Source organism: Schistocerca piceifrons, chromosome X (genome assembly GCF_021461385.2).
Source record: "Schistocerca piceifrons isolate TAMUIC-IGC-003096 chromosome X, iqSchPice1.1, whole genome shotgun sequence".
Taxonomy (NCBI): domain Eukaryota; kingdom Metazoa; phylum Arthropoda; class Insecta; order Orthoptera; family Acrididae; genus Schistocerca; species Schistocerca piceifrons.
This window is the reverse complement of record NC_060149.1, coordinates 81941311-81959851: the sequence shown is the minus strand read 5'-3', so window position 1 is coordinate 81959851 and position 18541 is coordinate 81941311. Positions and strand designations below refer to the sequence as shown.

At 38.3% G+C, this 18541-nt stretch overlaps 1 protein-coding gene across 1 annotated transcript in view; it reads right to left on the bottom strand.

Annotated features, from left to right (window-relative positions):
• The window catches only part of LOC124721410 (protein-serine O-palmitoleoyltransferase porcupine), a 130093-nt gene that overhangs the window by 43853 nt on the left and 67699 nt on the right, over nt 1-18541 (bottom strand). The window contains exon 4 of the mRNA XM_047246359.1: nt 10254-10479. Within this exon, the coding sequence (XP_047102315.1) occupies nt 10254-10479 (226 nt within the window). The remainder of the gene's footprint in view (nt 1-10253; nt 10480-18541) is intronic.

The following is an 18541-nucleotide window of genomic DNA, read 5'->3' as shown; positions in this document are numbered from 1 at the left end:
GATGTATATCTTTCAAGAAAATGTATGTTTCTTTGGCAAAATTTTAAGAAATATATAGAATATAGTAAAAATTAGACAATGAGGAAATTTCTCAGAAGGTAAATAATAACCATTTGAAAGATTGCTCATAAACTGAAAACAGTTTATTAAAAATTTTGAGTCAGTAGCTAATAATTTACATTTGAACAGTTGCTTAGTGGAGGAAAGAATTCCAAAATAAGTCTGATAAAATACAACTACATCCTGTACTTCCAAAATAAGTCTTCAGTATTATTCTCTCTCTTTATTAAACGTCTTAGTGATAATGATGGGTTTTGTACTAAAATAATACAACATTCTTCAGCTGAGGTTTGTAATACACTAAATTACTTACGTAATGAATCATTTAATAGTGGTATTTTCCTAGACAGTTAAATATGATGTAGTCAACCACTATATATATACTGTACTCATCTTTCAGAGACTTAACAATACGGGTTTTTCAACAATGGCTTCACAATAGAAGCAAGGAGGAGATGGACAGAGAGACAGGAAGAGAGAGAGAGAGAGAGAGAGAGAGAGAGAGAGAGAGAGAGAGAGAGAGAGAGAGGGGGGGGGGGGGGGAGAGGAGGAATTAAGCAAAGAGAGGTAAGAGGAGGAGATGGACATAAAAGGGGGGGGGGGGGGGACAGAAGGAGATCAGAATGTATATCCAATTCCCATATATATTTAGCAATTGCGCAGCACTGCCGGGTTCACTAGAATGTTTGAAACTTAGAAGTACAGTCTTTAACTATGTTGATATTATATCATGACCACTGGATTCTTTGATTTGTTAAGATTTTATGGTGTACATCACTTCTGCAAGTGTAATGAGGGTCACATACACTGAAGCACCAAAGAAACTGGTATAGACATGCATATTCAAATACAGAGAGATGTAAACAGGCAGAATACAGCACTGCAGTCGACAACGCCTATATCGGACAAGAAGCGTCTGGCACAGTTGTCAGATCAGTTACTGCTGCTACAGTGGTAGGTTACCAAAATTTGAGTGAGTTTTAACATGGTGTTATAGTTGGCGCACGAGCAATGGGACACACAATCTCCGAGGTAGTGATGAAGTGGGAATTTTCCCATACGGCCATTTCACGAGTGTATTGGGGATATCAGGAATCCAAATCCAATGAAACATCAAATCTCCAACATCCCTGCAGCCGGAAAAAGATCTTGCAAGAACGGGACCAACGACAACTGAAGAGAATCATTTAACATGACAAGGGCAATCCTTCTGCAAATTGCAGCAAATTTCAATGCTGGGCCATCAACAAGTGTCAGAATGCAAACCATTCAATGAAACATCATTGATATGGGCTTTCGGAGCCAAAGGTCCACTTGTGTACCATTGATGATTGCACGATAGAACGCCTTATGTCTTGCCTGGGTGTGTCAACACTGGCATCGGACTGTTGATGACTGGAAATATGTTGCCTGGTAGGATGAGTCCCGTTTCAAATTGTATCAAGCAGATGGATGTTTATGGGTATGGAGACAACTTCATGAACCCATGGACCCTGCAAGTCAGCAGGGGACTGTTCAAGCTGGTGGAGGCTCTGTAATGGTGTGGGGTGTGAGCAGTTGGAGTGATATGGGACCCCTGATACATCTAGATATGATTCTGACAGGTGAAACGTATGTAAGCATCCTGTCTGATCATCTGCATCCATTCATGTCCTTTGTGCATTCCGACGAACTTGGGCAATTCCAGCAGGACAATGTGACACCCCACGTGTCCAGAATTGCTACAGAGTTGCTCCATGAACACACTTCTGATTTAAACACTTCCACTGACCACCAAAGTCCCCAGACATGAAAATTATTGAGCGTATTTTATTTACACATCAAGTTCCGTAGGACCAAATTGAGGAGCAAATCTCCAAGGTCATGGAACATGTCAGTAGATGAAATTATAATGCAAAAGTCATAACAAATAAAAATAAAATGTTTATAAACCCAAAAAAGTCAAGCCATAAGTTTAAGTAAACGCAGTCAACAATACAACAATAATCAGCTTAATTTTTCAAGGATCTCCTCGAAAGAATAGGAGAGACCCATGAGGAAATTCTACAGTTTCGATTTGAAGGCCCATGGATTTCTGCTAAGATTTTTAAATTCTTGTGCTAGCTTACTGAAAATGGATGCAGCAGTTAATACTGCCGAGTATTAAATGAGTGAAAGCTGCTTATTCTTGGAAATAAGCTGATATTGTTAACAAGAAACAACAGTAAAGAATATATATATATTGAGAGGCCAATGTCAAAATACCCACATTAGGGAACAGGGGTCGACAAGAGGTTCGTGAACTTACACCACTTATTGTCCGAACCGCTCATTTCTGAGCCCAAAGTATCCTTTTAGCATGGGAATCACTTACTTAAGGTACTGTTTGAATAGTAAAAAAGGCAGCATTAAGTTTTTGAACAAGATCCTGAATGTGGGCTTTCCACGACAGTTTACTATCTATCTGAACATCAAGAAATTTGAACTGCTCAGTTTCACTAATTATATACCTACTCTGTAAATTTAAAATGTCGGGTTTTGTTGAATTGTGTGTTAGAAACTGTGAAAACTTAGTCATACTGTGATTTAGCATATCTGGGATGCCTTGCAATGTGCAGTTCAGAAGAGACCTCTACCCCCTCGTACTCTTAAAGATTTATGGACAGCCCTGCAGGATTCATGGTGTTGATTCCCTCCAGCACTACTTCAGATATTAGTCGAGTCCATGCCACATCGTGTTGCGGCATTCTGCATACTCGCAGGAGTCCTACATGATATTAGGCAGATGTATCAGTTTCTTCGGCTCTTCAGTGTATTACTGAGTTATTTGTAATGACTGGTCTCAGATGTTCCACGGCAGCATCTACTGACTCTGAAGATCCCATATTTTCAAGTTATGTAGCAGTTGTTACAGTGTTTTGCAACACTACAAACATCCGTTATCAATGTATCGTTTATTATTAATGTTATCTGCTCCCCTTCATGCCTGATTCTACCAGTCCCTCTTTCACTATATCCCTACTGTGTTTATTTTATCATCTAAAGGGATTATTTTATTCTTATAATACATTTGATTTGATTTGATGTGTGTAACACTATTTTTGATGTTTTGCAATGTGCCTTGTAATGAGCTATAGCATTAACACCAAATAATGATTAATGTAGAGTATGAAATTTGTCTGAGTAACACATTTAAGTGATTAACATTGCAAGATCACACGGTAATATAAGTTAGGTAAGCCATGGCGAATATGAAATGCTGGTACATTAATAACTGGAGTAGCCACCACAATGTTGGATGCAAGCATGCAAATGTGCATGCATTGTGTTGTACAGGTGTCAGATGTCAGTTTGTGGGCTGCAAAATTCAACACCTATTGCAATTGGTTGGTCAATACAGTGATGGTTAATGCTGTTTGTGGCCATCACTCCTAACTTGAATCAAAAAACACAACAGATCTCCACCCTGTCCTTCAGTGAGCTCTCGCTTGATACAACTGATGTCACAAATGGCAGTCGTTTGGGGTCAGTGGAATGCATGCAACAGGGTGTCTGACTCAGAGTTGTCTCAAAGTAACCAGTTTGTAACAGTTTGTGTGTCAGTGTGGTGCCAACTGCTGCTCAAATTGCTGCTGCAGATGCAGTATGATGTGTCGGAGGCACATGCTGAACATGATGGTTTTCCCTCTTGGTAGTGTTATGTGGCCACCTGGAGTCTGGACTTTTTGCAACCATACATCCTGATAACCATCGCCACCAGTAATCATGTACAGTGGCTACATTCCTGCCTAGTCTTCCTGCAATATCGCAGAAGGAATGTCTATCATCTTAAAGACCTATTACACGACCTCTTTCTCTTTCATACTTAGTGAGGTGCTGATAATGGCATCTTTGTTGCCTTAAAGGCCTTCTTGACTAACATCAACTTGCCACATGCAGCCTCAAAGGTAACTAACACTCATGGCCATTAGTGTGTGTATTTAAAGCAAATTTCTTTTGCATCCTCGTAGAGAAACAACTTGTACCACTCTTATGTGACTGGAGGGAAATTTGAATAGACGTCAATTTTCAGATGTACTGTAGAAACATGCCTACCAACTTCCATTAATGTTGCACAACTCCTTCTTGGTGTTGTATTTTTTTCCTGATCAGTGCATGTGAAAGAAACAATTTGTCTGAACTCTAATGATTTAAATGATACGCTATCATAGTTAAACCTGACTACGAAAAAACCCACACATTTTCACAGCGCAGCATTTTGTTTCTCAAAGTTGGTTTTAACAGAAAACCTGTAGATTTTGATTAAAAAATATATATAGCCTATGCCTGTCCAAACTTTTACTAGAATATAATGTAAAAATTAATGGTAAATCAGTTAAGAACCTTCCAAAATTTTTGGTAACAATGTTAATGTTCAACTTGTCTTTATACAATAGCATACAATTTAAACATATGTGTGTGTGTGTGTGTGTGTGTGTGTGTGTGTGTATAAAAAAATGTAGCCTATGTCTGGCCACATGTTTATTAGAGTACTGTGTAAAAGTTTTAAATAAAGTGGTTAAGCACTTTTTGAGATGTTTGGTAACAACTTCTCTTTAAATACAATTACAGATTAAGTTACCTGAGTGACCAGTCATTTATCTTCCTAAATGCTTGAAATTATACTGAAGTTCAACTTTTGTTAAGAGATAAATACTGTCATATTTCTGTAAAGTTTCTCTCTCCCAGTATTCTCTAAAATTTTTGAAGTAGTAATATACAGCTGACTTCTTAACACTGTGACAACAAATAATATATTGACAAAGTCACAGTTTGGATTTCTAAAGAGTTCTGATATTGAGAAGACTATCTACACATACAGCAAGCGTCTAGTTAAGTCATTAGACAATAAATTACAAGCTTCTGGTATATTCTGTGAGCCACCAAAGCTGTCTGACTGTGTAAATCACAATATCCTTTTACATAGATCAGAATCTTGGAGTGTAACAAGACTTGTTGGAGAATGGTTAAAATACTGTGTGTTTACACAAAACAAAGGGTGTCAACAGGAAAGAGAGAGACATTAGGCTACCAGGCAACATACAACATGTGGTTTCCAACAAGGTTCCATCTTAGGTCCCCTACTTTCTGTTATGCCTATGAATGATCTTCCATCAATAACATTACTGGATACCAAATTTCTTTTGTTTGCAGGTGATGCAAAAACAGCAGTAAATAGCAAATCAAATACAGTCTTAGAAAGATCAGCTATTGAAATTTTCATTAACAATAATAAATGGTTCCTAGCCAATTCTTCTTTGCTAAACTTCGAGAAAACACATTATACGCAGTTCAGAAATTGTAAGAGCTTTTTTGCCAGTGTATGTGGATTACAGCTTGATAATAAATTCAAGTGGGAATGGCATTTCACAGAACTGCTAAGTGCCTAAATAAATCTCTGTTTGCAATGTGAATGTTGTAAGACACAGGTGATACAAAAATAAAAAAGCTAGCATATTTTGCTCACTTTCATTCCATAATATCATACTGGGTTATTTTTTGGAGTTAACTCATCATGCTAAGGTACAGTTTTCCAAGTCCAAAAACGTGTAATAAGAATTATTTGTGGGGTGAACTCAAGAATGTCCTACAGAGGTCTGTTTTAGTAAGTAAAGATACTAACTGTGCTGTTTCTAAAAATATTTAGTCCCTAACGAAATTTGTCATTAAAGTGTACCAATTTTTCAAACCAATAGCTCAGTTCATGGAATCAGTACCAGAAATAAGAATATCCCTCACAAACGTTTAAAGTTGTTTACTTAGGTCCAGAACGGTGTATTACTAATAAAGTACAGATTAAGAAGAGCCTGAAGGATTTATTTTTGGCCAATTGTTTCTACTCCACTTATTTTTTTTTTTAACTGACTGATGTGTGTATGTTACTAATAATACAAAAGAATAATGTGACTATTACATACAATCTTACTTCCATACATATTTGAGGCAATAATGTGAATATTGTAAATAAGTGTAGTAAAACGATGGTGTATAGCTCTGGTGCATTGCACTGCATCAGTAGCAGTGATATGAGCACCACAGTAACATGTCAAACTCTTACAAATCGGTTACTTCAAAAATAACTCCAAGTCAGATGCCCTGTAGTGTGCATTCCACTGACCCGCACCATTGCCAATTGTGACTTTAGTGGTGTCAAATGTGAGCTCATTGGATGGCAGGGTGGAGGACTGTTGTGTTTTATGATGAAAGCTGGTTCTGCCTCAGTGCCAGTGATGGCTGTGTGTTGATTATAAAGAGGTCAGTTGAGGGCCAGCAATCAACCTGTCTGCGTGCTACACACACTTGACTTACACCTAGAGTTATGGTCTGGAGAGCTATTTCATATGCAACTCTCATTGCTATCCCACACCACCTGACTCCAAATTTTTACGTTAATCTAGTGATTCAAACTGCTGTGCTGCCATTCATGAACAGTATTCCAGAGTGTGTTTTTCCAAGAGGATAGCGCTCGCCCACATACCACTGTTATAACCCAACATGCTCTACAGGGAGTTGGCATGTTGCCTTGGCTTGCTCGATTACCACATCTGTCTCTAGTTGAGCACATATGGGACATGGTTGGACAACAATTGGAGTGTAATTCACAACCAGCATTAAATGTCCCTGTATTGACCAACAATGTGTCACGGGCATGGAACACTATCCCACAAACTGACACCTAGTACTTGTACAACACAATACATGCACATTTGCATGCTTCTGTTGGACATTCTGGCATTTTTACCGGTTATTAATGAACCAGAATTTTACATTTGGAATGGCTTATCTTGCACTTATATTAACCTGTAATCTTGCAGTGTTATTCACTTAAAAATGTTACCTAGACAAATGCATTACCGAAATTTCATTACTCTACATTAATTACTATTTTGGTGTTGCTTTTTCCCGTCAGGGTATAGTTACAATTTTACTTATTCCACATCCGTGAGGACCATTTCACTTCGGATCTGTGGAACGTGCATTAGCATATCTGTTGTTCATTGTAAATATTTATTGAGTATTCTTGTTTTCAGACATGGTCTACATCCTGGAGGATCTCCTCATTATGGATCTACTGGAAACATAAGTACATTTAATCTAATATAATAACCAATATTTCCCTTCTCTCATAAAAGAAACATAAGATCTAATTATATTACCAGGAACACAAACCGTCTCTGCCACGGCAAAGATTTTAACAACATTATAGAAAGTTGTTGAATACATGGGTAGACTTTTATCCAACACCCTGCCACAGCATATTAACTGTTTTGGACATAAAATGGTGGAGTTGAAGACAACATTTAATAACTTACCATTGGGTACCATTAAAGGATATCTTTACATAACCTCTTAAAATTAATGCACTAGTTTACTATACAGTTAACATTAGCATTGTAACACCAACATATTTCATAAATTTAAATCACTCTTTTGTACAACACTTAAAATAAATTTTACACCTATGACTTCTTTCCATGTCCCAGAGATTTCTCTCTGTGGTATCCACAGAATGTGATTCAGGCTATATAATCAGTGATCAGCTGTTTTATTTAAGGCAATGAAATACCACTGACAGTTTAATAAAATTAAAACCAATTTACTTTCTTCAAGTAGAAATTAATGTCTGAAGGAAGATTTCTGACTAAACAGATATCACACATGATTAGAGCCTGCGAAAAGCAAGGCCCATTATGAGATATTTTTTAAGTCCTCATATATTTCATTTGGACATAATCGAGCTATTTTGCCAGTTTTTCTTATCTACAAATATGATTGCATTGTTTGGTGGCTAAGCTGATAAATGTCAGATTACAAATTCAAAGGTTTGAAGTTTGATCCTAAGTTTACTTGCTTTCACCTCAGGTAACAGGTTGTTATGTGAAAATGTCAAGCTACCCCACAGTTTGGATTATTTATTTATTGTAGATATTCTTACAACTGACTGGTTATGTCATTTCATAGGTTGAAGGGAGGCAAGGGCATACCACCTTTAATATGACTATGCATAATCTTTTATGGAGGTATTTGACTGAAATGCTGCTTTGTATGAAAGTAAAACATGGATGATACACACATCAGACAAAAGAGAATAAGAATGCTGAAGATTAGATGGGTAGATCAGGTAACTAATGAGGAGGTACTGATCTAATTTTGAGAAAAAACCTTATTGGTAGAACTTGACTAAAAGGAAGAATCAGCTGAGAGGACACATCCTGACACATCAAGGAATAGCCGAATGAATGAATCATTAATAATAGCCTTGTACACTACTGAGTAAAAAGTCAGGCATCAAACTCGGCAAGTTTTCGTTTTGCACTGTACAGATGTTCTACGAGTGTCTCTCTGCATATTCCAATACACAATAACTCTTTTCTTGCTTTGTCACCATTTTGTCAAGGCACTACAGTCTTAATGCCAACTGAAGGGCACAATGCAAAACTACGAGTTTATGGTTCTATTCATAAGCTAATAATATCTGTACATGTAATACTTGGAAAAATACAGAAATTTGGAAACCAATGAATCATTTACAGTGGTCCTGTATAGTTATCCTGGTTATTTTATAACTGAATAAATATTCATGAGGACACTACTAATACAACGGTTTTGTCATTCGTAATATATTACTGCATACATGCATGAGTAAAGACTGAATGGTTTGAGATGCTCTATTTTTTGAAACAATTAAGCTAAGTACATAGGGCCACTGGTCTACTGCTAAGTATAGAGATTTATCTTTCAAGACAGGGAGATGAGCTAAACTTCAGACCACATTTACATGTCACATCGACTATAGTCTGAATTGGTACATTAACCAGTCTTTATTTCTACTTCATATACCCAATTTGCAAACAAAATATGAGGAAAAAAGAAAACATTTTATACAATTAAAACGATTCACATGCATATGAAATGATTAAATCCCTTCCACTCTGATTCACTTACTATCACCAACATAGGTTAGTACAATATAGTAATAGAATGATCACTTAGAAACACAATTAAAAGAAATGACTCCATGTAAGGACCCCCACAAAAAGTGAGAATGATGTGAAAGGAAACAAAATATAAATTGGTGGTGGATGAGGAGACTCATTTTGTTGTAAAAAAAGAAACTGGATGAAAGACGTTAATTCATAACACATACTGGTGGAATAGTCAGAATTCATCACTCAATGTTAAGAAGAGTGATAATCACTCAGAAGCAGCACAATGAAGTTCCACAATGAATCTTTCACTCTGCAACAGTGTGCGTGTTGCTTTTGATGAAAGATTAAGACTGTGTGCCAGTCCAGGAATTCAGGAAGTATTTACTGGGAAAAGTGAAGCTGTGAGGATGAGTCTTAAGTTGTGCCCAAGTAGCTCAATCGGTAGGAGTCCCAAAAGGCATGGTTCCCGTCCTGGCACAGTTTAAATCTGCGAGACAGTTTTAGCATGATCAACTGTCCCTCTGATGCTGCTGCAGCAGCAAGAAGTTGTCGCCTAACACATATTGCAAAGTGGCTGCACTAGTGGATAGGCACATAAATAAGAACTTCAGCGTTGTAACTCAGCTTTCAAACTTGTGGTTTTTTTTTTTCTAGACCACCTACACTCTCTCGAGTCTGAACCGATACTGCAGTACACTCACAATCAGAGAATAAGGACAGAGGAATTATGAGAGATAAACCCAAGTAAAGCCTAAACTGACAAGCATATGCAGCATAGTACGGTGGAGTGAACACAGTTGGAAGAACATACTTTTACCCTGATAAAGAAAGAAAATTTAGAATGATGGGAAAATTATGTGCATGAAACTGTCCGCACAAAATGGCTGTAATATGAAACACATATCTGTGTGAATGAGTGGCTATAAGGGCCCTCATAACTGCTGAAGTTCCTGGAAAATTAATATATATTGAGAATCCACTCATGCATCAAATTACCTTAATATCCTAGGATAAATCATTCCACCAGGAGCCTAACACAATTTTTTTAGAGTACATGTGGCTTATATTATCTTCCATGACTATAAGGTGGGAACTGAACTATTTTTCTTCCATGCATAACACACATTTAAAACCTTCTAACAAAGAATTCAGATTTGGATAACCTGCATAAAAGTGACATAAAACCTGTTTTATCATAATATTTTACTAATGTAACGTGAAAACAAACATAACAATATTACTTACCCATAAGGGCTTGTTATAAATTGCTAAGTAATCCCTGTACGGCACCCATGGTCCAAAGACACATGTGCCTACACAAAGTACATAGCCTATATACTCAGCAGGTGATGGAAGAGATTGCAAAGCTCCAAAATCTGTATCGAATGCAACTGATATCACCTTCATCGCCACGAGCATCTGAGCTCCCCGAATTTTATGCCATTCAGTTCTACTAACAAAAAGCAGTTCACTGAAATCAAGACAGAATGCATCCTTATAACAATTTTCCACATAACTTTTACACAATTATAAATTATTAAATGCTAATTTAGTTAAAGAATGCCACAAACCAATTACTGAATAGAGCAGTTCAGTACAATGAAGTATCACCTCCAGACACTAATTACAAAATTATTTATTCCCAGAGATTATCTTTGAATTAAAAACCTCATCTGCAGTCTATATTAGGTGGCTCTACTCAAAAATAATATTTCCTTATAAGGAAAAAAGATAAGTTTATACATATTAGTATAATGGGATGTCAAATGAAAATGAGACAGATGTGACAAAGTAAGTAAGCTGTTTATTATTTCAGAATTAATCATCATAACTATTAATACATTTACTGAATATCTTGTTTAGGCGATACTCAACAGCAACTACAAATTTAAAAAAAATGCATGACACTGTACTGTCTGTAATAATGTTATTTTTTATTTTGCTACTGGTTTTGATTATGAACCATCATCAACGGCAGCTGTACAACATACAAAAAGCAGAAAAAGCCCGGACAAAAGCAATTTTATTTTTGAAACTTCCTGGCAGATTAAAACTGTGTGCCGGACAGAGACTCAAACTCGGTACCTTTGCCTTTCGCAGGCAAGTGCCGGCACACAGTTTTAATCTGCCAGGAAGTTTCATATCAGCGCACACTCCACTGCAGAGTGAAAATCTCATTCTGAATTTTATTTTTTATTAACAGTATGGTGATTACGTTTGAAATATTAAACAGTTTACTAACTTTCTTCAATCTGTCTCATTTTCATTTCACTGCTCCTTATATATACCGAATTTAGAGATGTTACACTGTCCTGCACAATTACCACTCTTCCAAAACAGAATTAACAAGGTAATTAATCAAATTTAAACTGGAATTAGTAGCATGAAACATACTACAAAACTTTAGTCCCTTCTATTAAAGTAATGAAATTAAACTAAATATTCATCCAAAGAAGTGACAAATATGACTTTCACTGAATTTAGTGATAGAGAAAAGGACCTACTCAAGAACAACTAAAATATAATTTGCAACATACTTCCCACAAGTAAATAGTAAAAAGATCTCATTTGCTCCGGAAAAACCCCAGCTGATTTCTCAAAGTTCAGCAAATAATTATATTCCACAAACAAAACCTGATTATTGATAAAGCCTTGCGTAAGTGACTGAAGAACTTCAACTGTGGTCTGACAACACCACCAAGGCCAAAATAAGGAACGTGGTGGTAGTAATCGACAAGGAACACCATACTGAAAATATGTTCCCGTTCTTTCACAAAAACTACACTGAGGAGGAAAATTCTACAGCTAAATTTCAAACTTTTTTTTCAAATTAATGAAATTTGTAATAGTAATAAATTCCTATCTGTTACAAAAAGAATACTGTTCTGTTTAGAAAAAAAAAGCCCTTTACCTCTCATATCTGATCCTTCTCATAAATAAGTGAGAAGTATTCTTTAATTAGCCCAATAATGAAATCTCTCCTTGAAGTAATAAAGAAGTATATTATACAGCTTCCAAGAATTAAACATTTGAAAGGTCTCGCTTACCAAAAACTAGTTGTAACTTCACTGAAAGTATCAAACATATTCGTTTTCTAACAATGACCTAGTTCATTTCCACTGATGGGGTTAATACACCTGGGGGGATAACAGATGTACTGATGATGATTTCAATGTCGTCCGCCAACAGATAGTAAAGTGGCATAACTAATAGAGGGCCATCTGTGTCCATCCTTTAATGGGGAATGCTCACAGCCAGAAGGTTCAGTGTGATACAAACGTGTGAAGCAACCGGGAAACCATGCCACGGAGATGTACACATGCTTTCTTCACTCAACTGAGTGAGTTTTAAATGGGTCAAACTGTGGCCTTCTGAGTGGTGGGATGGTCCTTTTGGAGAACTGCCACAAGATGGACATACTGTGTCAGCTGCACAATGATGCTGGTATCCGTGGTCCTGTGAACATTCTCACACCCATAGACGAAATTCTGCACATCCACGCAGCACAGAATCCCACCAAGACTGTCGTATTGTAAGGGCAGCAGTGGCAGATTGTACAGCTGCCACAGCGCAGATAAGAGAAGAGGGCTTGTGAGCCCAGACGTGCTAATACAAGTTGTTGTGAAGCAGCTATTAGCTGTGAAAATATGGGCACGCACACCTCTAGCCCATCTTCAACTTACACCACAGAATTGATATGCATGGCTCATCTGGTACTGTCAGATGATCACTTGGAAGATGGAATGATATGCTGTGGCGTTCAGCAATGAAAGCATGCATGTGATGGTCATTTACATGTACGAGGTAGACCTGGTGACCACTGTCTCATGGAGTGCATTCGTCCAAGAGACACTGGCATCATCCCAGGCCTTATGGTCTGGGGTGTGATAAGCTACAATTTTCGTTCACCTTTGGTGTTTATGGAGGGGACACTAACCAGTGCTTGGTACGTCCAGAATGTTGTTAGACCCATTCTTTTGCTGTTCTTGCAATTGGAAGGTGATGTGTTCTTCCAACAAGATAATGCTCGCCCCCACACAGTCTGTGAAACTCAATACGCTCTGAATGAAATGCAGCAACTTCCCTAGCCACCACCATCTCTAACCTTGTCTCCAATCGAGCACGTGTGGGATATGATGAGATGAGAAGCAAATCGAGCAACTCGTCAACCAACAACTCTTACAAAAATACGTGAACAGGTTGAGTAGGCGTGGTGTAATGTTTCCCGTGACAGTATTTTCCATCTGTACGATTAACTGCTGCACTGCTGCCCATGGAGGATACACCATGTAGTAATTGTTTCAGCATGGGTCAATACTAGGGGCCTCAGAACCATTTGTGCTACTGCTCTATTACTGTAATCAGCTCATGTACTCCATATGCACTGCAGCAACAATAAATCTTGAGTGAACTGGAAACCACTAAAATGGTGTACTATTTTTTTTTTCTTGCAGTGTATTTGCTGTACTGGCATAACCAACAAAACAATTACAAGCATCTCATGAAAAACAAGTCCATAAATGTGGCAAAATAGATGTACTAATAAATTTCCTCCAGCTTGTCCTAAGCATAACTAAATTTCACTTCACAACAAATTCTATCAACAAGAACAAGGCTCTGGTATGGGTAGCCTTCTTAGTGGATTGCTTGCTGACTTTTGCATCAACTTTGTATAAAATCAATCTACAAACTGTAATGAGAGCATTATTAAGAATTTGGGCCATCACCACAGACACGATTCAATGCTCTCTACTCTACAATGGTTCTGCAGAATACATTAAAATACCTCGTAAGTTTTCTGTGCTAAACTTGAGAGTTAATTACTTCAACTTTCCTTCAATATTTTTCTCCAATAAATATCATTAATATTCCCTCAAACTACAAGGAAAACCCAAAACCACAGACAGCAATATTAACAGTAGTTCATTTAATCCTCACAACCAGACCTTCACAGCATTTAGATTTATAAAATGCACTAGTTCCCACTAAATACAGAGGACGTTCACAATAAAATTAACATGATGAAGGAAATATGAGATAACAACAGAAAAAAAACCTCTCTTGTAGAACTAAACAAAATTTAGATACTAAATGGACAATACACAAAATGGGTAATGCTGAACAAAAAGAAATATAGCTGAATAGTCTGCCTCCCCTCTCCAACATATAATGCAGCTGACAAACTGTTTAGGAGATCTAAAGTATGAGCTAGGGAAGTGCACATAGTACAACAACATGATCACTCTGTTGTTGACAAAATTTTATACAGCCTGTATCCTACACACTCTTTTATAAAAATTGGAAGACTCCTTATTGCACAACTAGTGTGAACACATAAATTATTTCAGGATGAACAGCTCAGTTAGATCAGCCACAGTTATGCATATTGAACAAAGAGAGTACACAATTGTTGTGTTAATTGGTTGGTTGGTTAATTGAGGGTTAAGGTACTAGAAAGAAAGGTCATCAGTCCGTTGATCAAGCTTAGTTCAACTGCAGCCAGTGACATCTGCCAGGAACTTGTTACGATGATGAAAGTATGAAGGAGTGGTAAAATCGAGACATAAAAGGCAATAATGATGCCAGAGCTGAGAAGTATTTTATGGATATGCGAGGAAGGGAGGAAGGAAGACTGAGCTTAATGTCCCGCCGACATCGAGGTCAATAACAACACAGCACAAGCTCACATTGTATCAAGGATGGGGAAGGAAATTGGACGTGCCCTCTCAAAGGAACCATATTGGCATTTGCCTGGAGAGATTTAGGGAAATCTCGGAAAACCTAAATCTGAATGCCCAGACGCAGGCTTGAAGTGTCATCATCCTGAATGTGAGTCCAGTGTGCTAACCACTGCACCATCTCACTCTGTACAGAGATGTATATGGTTTGAGACAACATGTAGGTAAGAGCAGACAAGGCGCCTCCCAGGACTGACTCACAGCAAGAGAAACCCCGCCCCACACCCAACCGCCACCAACCCAATGAGGTACAAAGACAGTTACAGAGCAAAGAATGCCTTCTAGTTGGCAAATTCAGAACAGTAAAAGTGAGATGCCTAAAATGTAATGGACATCAGTTGGGCTGTCAATAATGAATACAAGATAAGAGACATAGTTAAGGCAGCAGGTAGGCGTCCCTGGGGCTCTTCATGCGAGATGAGGAGTCCCACCCACAGCTATACTATTCCTGAACAATTATAGTCAAGGAGTTAAAGAGCACCCACTACTCAACAGAATGCAGGGTGTGTAACATAGGAGGATGTCTTCAACTTGTCATTTCCACATTAAAAAGGTAGTTGGATAAGAAGAGGATGCCGATACTGTCACTATGTGGGTCACATGGTACTCAGCAAAAATTGACATGTCGGTGCAAGGACCACCATGAAGGACAAGATCCGGAACAGTTGTTGACCTCTGGTGTCCCAGCAGACAAGCTCGGCCCACACCTGGGAGGAAGAGGCTTACAGTCCCGAGGTGGAGACATAGTGCTCTGTGTATTCCTTCTTACTGCACTTAATTAGATAGTGAGCCTTAGCAAGGAGTTGCTTGAAAGTGAGGAGGGCAGCCTTATGAAAGGTGCTGCTTGAGATGTTTCAGGGCATGATGATGATCCTGAATAGCTGTTGTGGTGTCTTGGGTTCACCATGACACTGGCCGGCAATGGATGTGACCTGCAGAAAGGGGGAAAGCAGTTCTAGTGGCGCAGGTAATCACATCTCAGATGTTTTGGACTACACTGTTGATGCAATTTGACAGAGAGGGGGCGAAGGTAACAGCAGAGGCATACATCTGCCACTTGGATCTTTGAAGCATGCTACATGGAAGTTGGTAATCTGGTGGTGGCAAAATAGTGACAGGATCAGCGGAAAGTTGTCACCGTCACAACACGCTAGTTATCAGGAGCTCCAAGCCTTACCTGTGGCTATTGAGTATGCAGGGCACAGTCATCTGAAAGTTGTGGCTCATGTTTGCACCAACAGCGCCCATCCCATGGATTCTGAGGCCATCCTTAGTTCGTACATGCAGCTGGTGGAGGTGATGAAGGCTGCTGGTCTCATGCACAGGGTGCAATCTGAGTTTGTAATTTGCAAAGTGTTCCCGGAATTCACTGAGATCCTTTGGTTGGGAGATGAGTGGAGGGTATCAACCAAAAAGCCTTTGGCAACTATCTGACAGTACTGGCTGCAGATTTCTAGATCTGTGTTATTGGGTGGGGATTTGTAGAGCTCCATTTGATAGGTCAGGTGTGCACTACACAAAGGAAGTAGATACTTTGAGACCAGAGTACTTGTAGAGTACACATGGATTTTTTTAGGCTACGCAGTAGCTTGAGGTACTCTGATGAACACTTCCCAGTTCGTAAGCAGAAAGGGAAGTCAGACTGTACTAAGAGTAGACACTTTGATTGTCAAAATTTTATCAGTAAGTTGTCAAAGTATTCATAACGAAGTTCCTAAATTTACTGCCCTCCAAGAAAGTTCTCGCAATATTTAGCGAGTCTTGGAACAAAGGCAGATTCAGCCTCATAGGAGATGGACTGTTGACACAAGCACTGTCTCTACTGAGGTCGTAGTTGAGTGTAACAGTGAAGTTATCTGGTCCTGTATACAATGTCTAGAAGAAACCAAGTTAATTGTTGGAAGTTTTTACCAGTCACCTGATTCTACTCAGATCATGCAACACTACTCCGAGCTGACTTTAATCCACAAGTATACACTATGACACAGACAGTCTTGCGAAGTACTTTTGAATACATTTTCTGAAAACTGTCTTGAGCAGCTAGTTTGGCTCCCCAAACACAACGGAAACAGCTTAGACCTTGTAGCTACAAACAGGCCAGATCTTAGTTAATAAATCAGTCATGATGGCTAGGAGAGTGTTTCTGGTAGAAAAAGCAGACAAGCAGTTGATAGCATCTCACTTAGAAACTGAAAATTGTAGTCTGGAGATCAATGTGCTAGTCCAGTCACTTGAGGACCAGTCTGGTGTGGCAGTTAAAGATGGCAGAATGAAAGCCAAAGTTTTAAATTTCACATTTAAGAAATCTTTCATGCAGGAGAACCATGAAAACATATCACCATTTGATCATTGAACAAACTCCTGTATGGAGGACACGGTAACAAGCATTCCTGGTGTAGAGAAACAACTGAAAGAGTGGAAACAAATAAGCCCTCTATGGCATTGGCCCATTACTTAGCTTGAATTTATTGTGAATCTCTCACCCAGACTGAAGCAAGTGGAAAAAAGTGCAGGCGACTTGTGTGTACAAGAAGGATAAAAGAATGGAGCCGCAGAATTACAGACCAATATCCGTAACACCAGTTTGCTGCGGAATTCTTGAACATATTCTCAGTTCAAACGTAGTAAATTTTCTTGAGACTGAGAAACTTATGTCAATGAGTCAGCAGAGCTTCAGAAAGCATTGCTCGTGTGAAACTCGACTTGCCCTTTTCTCACATGATATATTGTAAACTATGAATGGAGGGAACCAGGCAAATTCCATATTTCTAGATTTCCAGAAAGCATTTGACTGTGTGCTCCATTGCAGGCTGTTAATGAAGGTTCACAGATATGTGAGTGGCTCGAAGACTTCTTAAGTTATGGAATACAGTATGTTATCCTCGACAGCGAGTGTTCATCAGAGACAAGGGTATCGTTGGGAGTGCCCCCGGAACTGTGATAGGACAACTATTATTATCAATGTCTACAACTACAACTACATCTGCATCTACATGGATACTCTGCAAATCACTCTGAAGTGACTGGCTGAGGTTTCATTGAATCACCTGTGCAATAATTCTCTATTATTCCACTCTCGAACAGTGCATGGAAAAAACGAACACTTATATTTTTCCCCGCGAGCTCAAATTTTCCTTAGTTTATTATGATGATAGTTTCTCATTACATAGGTCAGCATCAACAAAAATTTTTGCTTTTGGAGGAGAAAATTGGTGACTGAAATTTCGTGAGAAGATACCACTGCAACAAGAAATGCCTCTATTTTAATGATGGCCACCCCAAATCTCATATCATGTCCATGACACTCTCTCCCCTATTTCTTGGTAACATAAAACATGCTGCTATTCTTTGAGCTTTCTCTATGCACTACATTAATCCTATTAGTAAGGATCCCACACCATGTAACAGTACTCCAAAAGAGGATGGGCAAGCATAGTGTAGGATGTCCCTTTAGTAGATCTGTTAAGTGTTCTGCCAATAAAATGCAGTCTTTCGTTCACCATCCCCACTACATTTTCTGTGTGTTCTTTCCAATTTAAGTTGTTCGTAATTGTAACACCTAGGTATTTAGTTGAATTTATGGCCTTTAGATTTGATTGATTTATCCTTTAACGGAAGTTTAATAGATTCCATTTAGCACTCATGTGGATGACTTCACACTTTTCATCATTTAGGCTCAATTGCCAATTTTCACACATACAGATATCTTTTCTAAATCATTTTGCAATTTGTTTTGATCTTCTGGTGACTACTAGATGATACATGACAGCATCCTCTGTGAACAACCTACGGCAG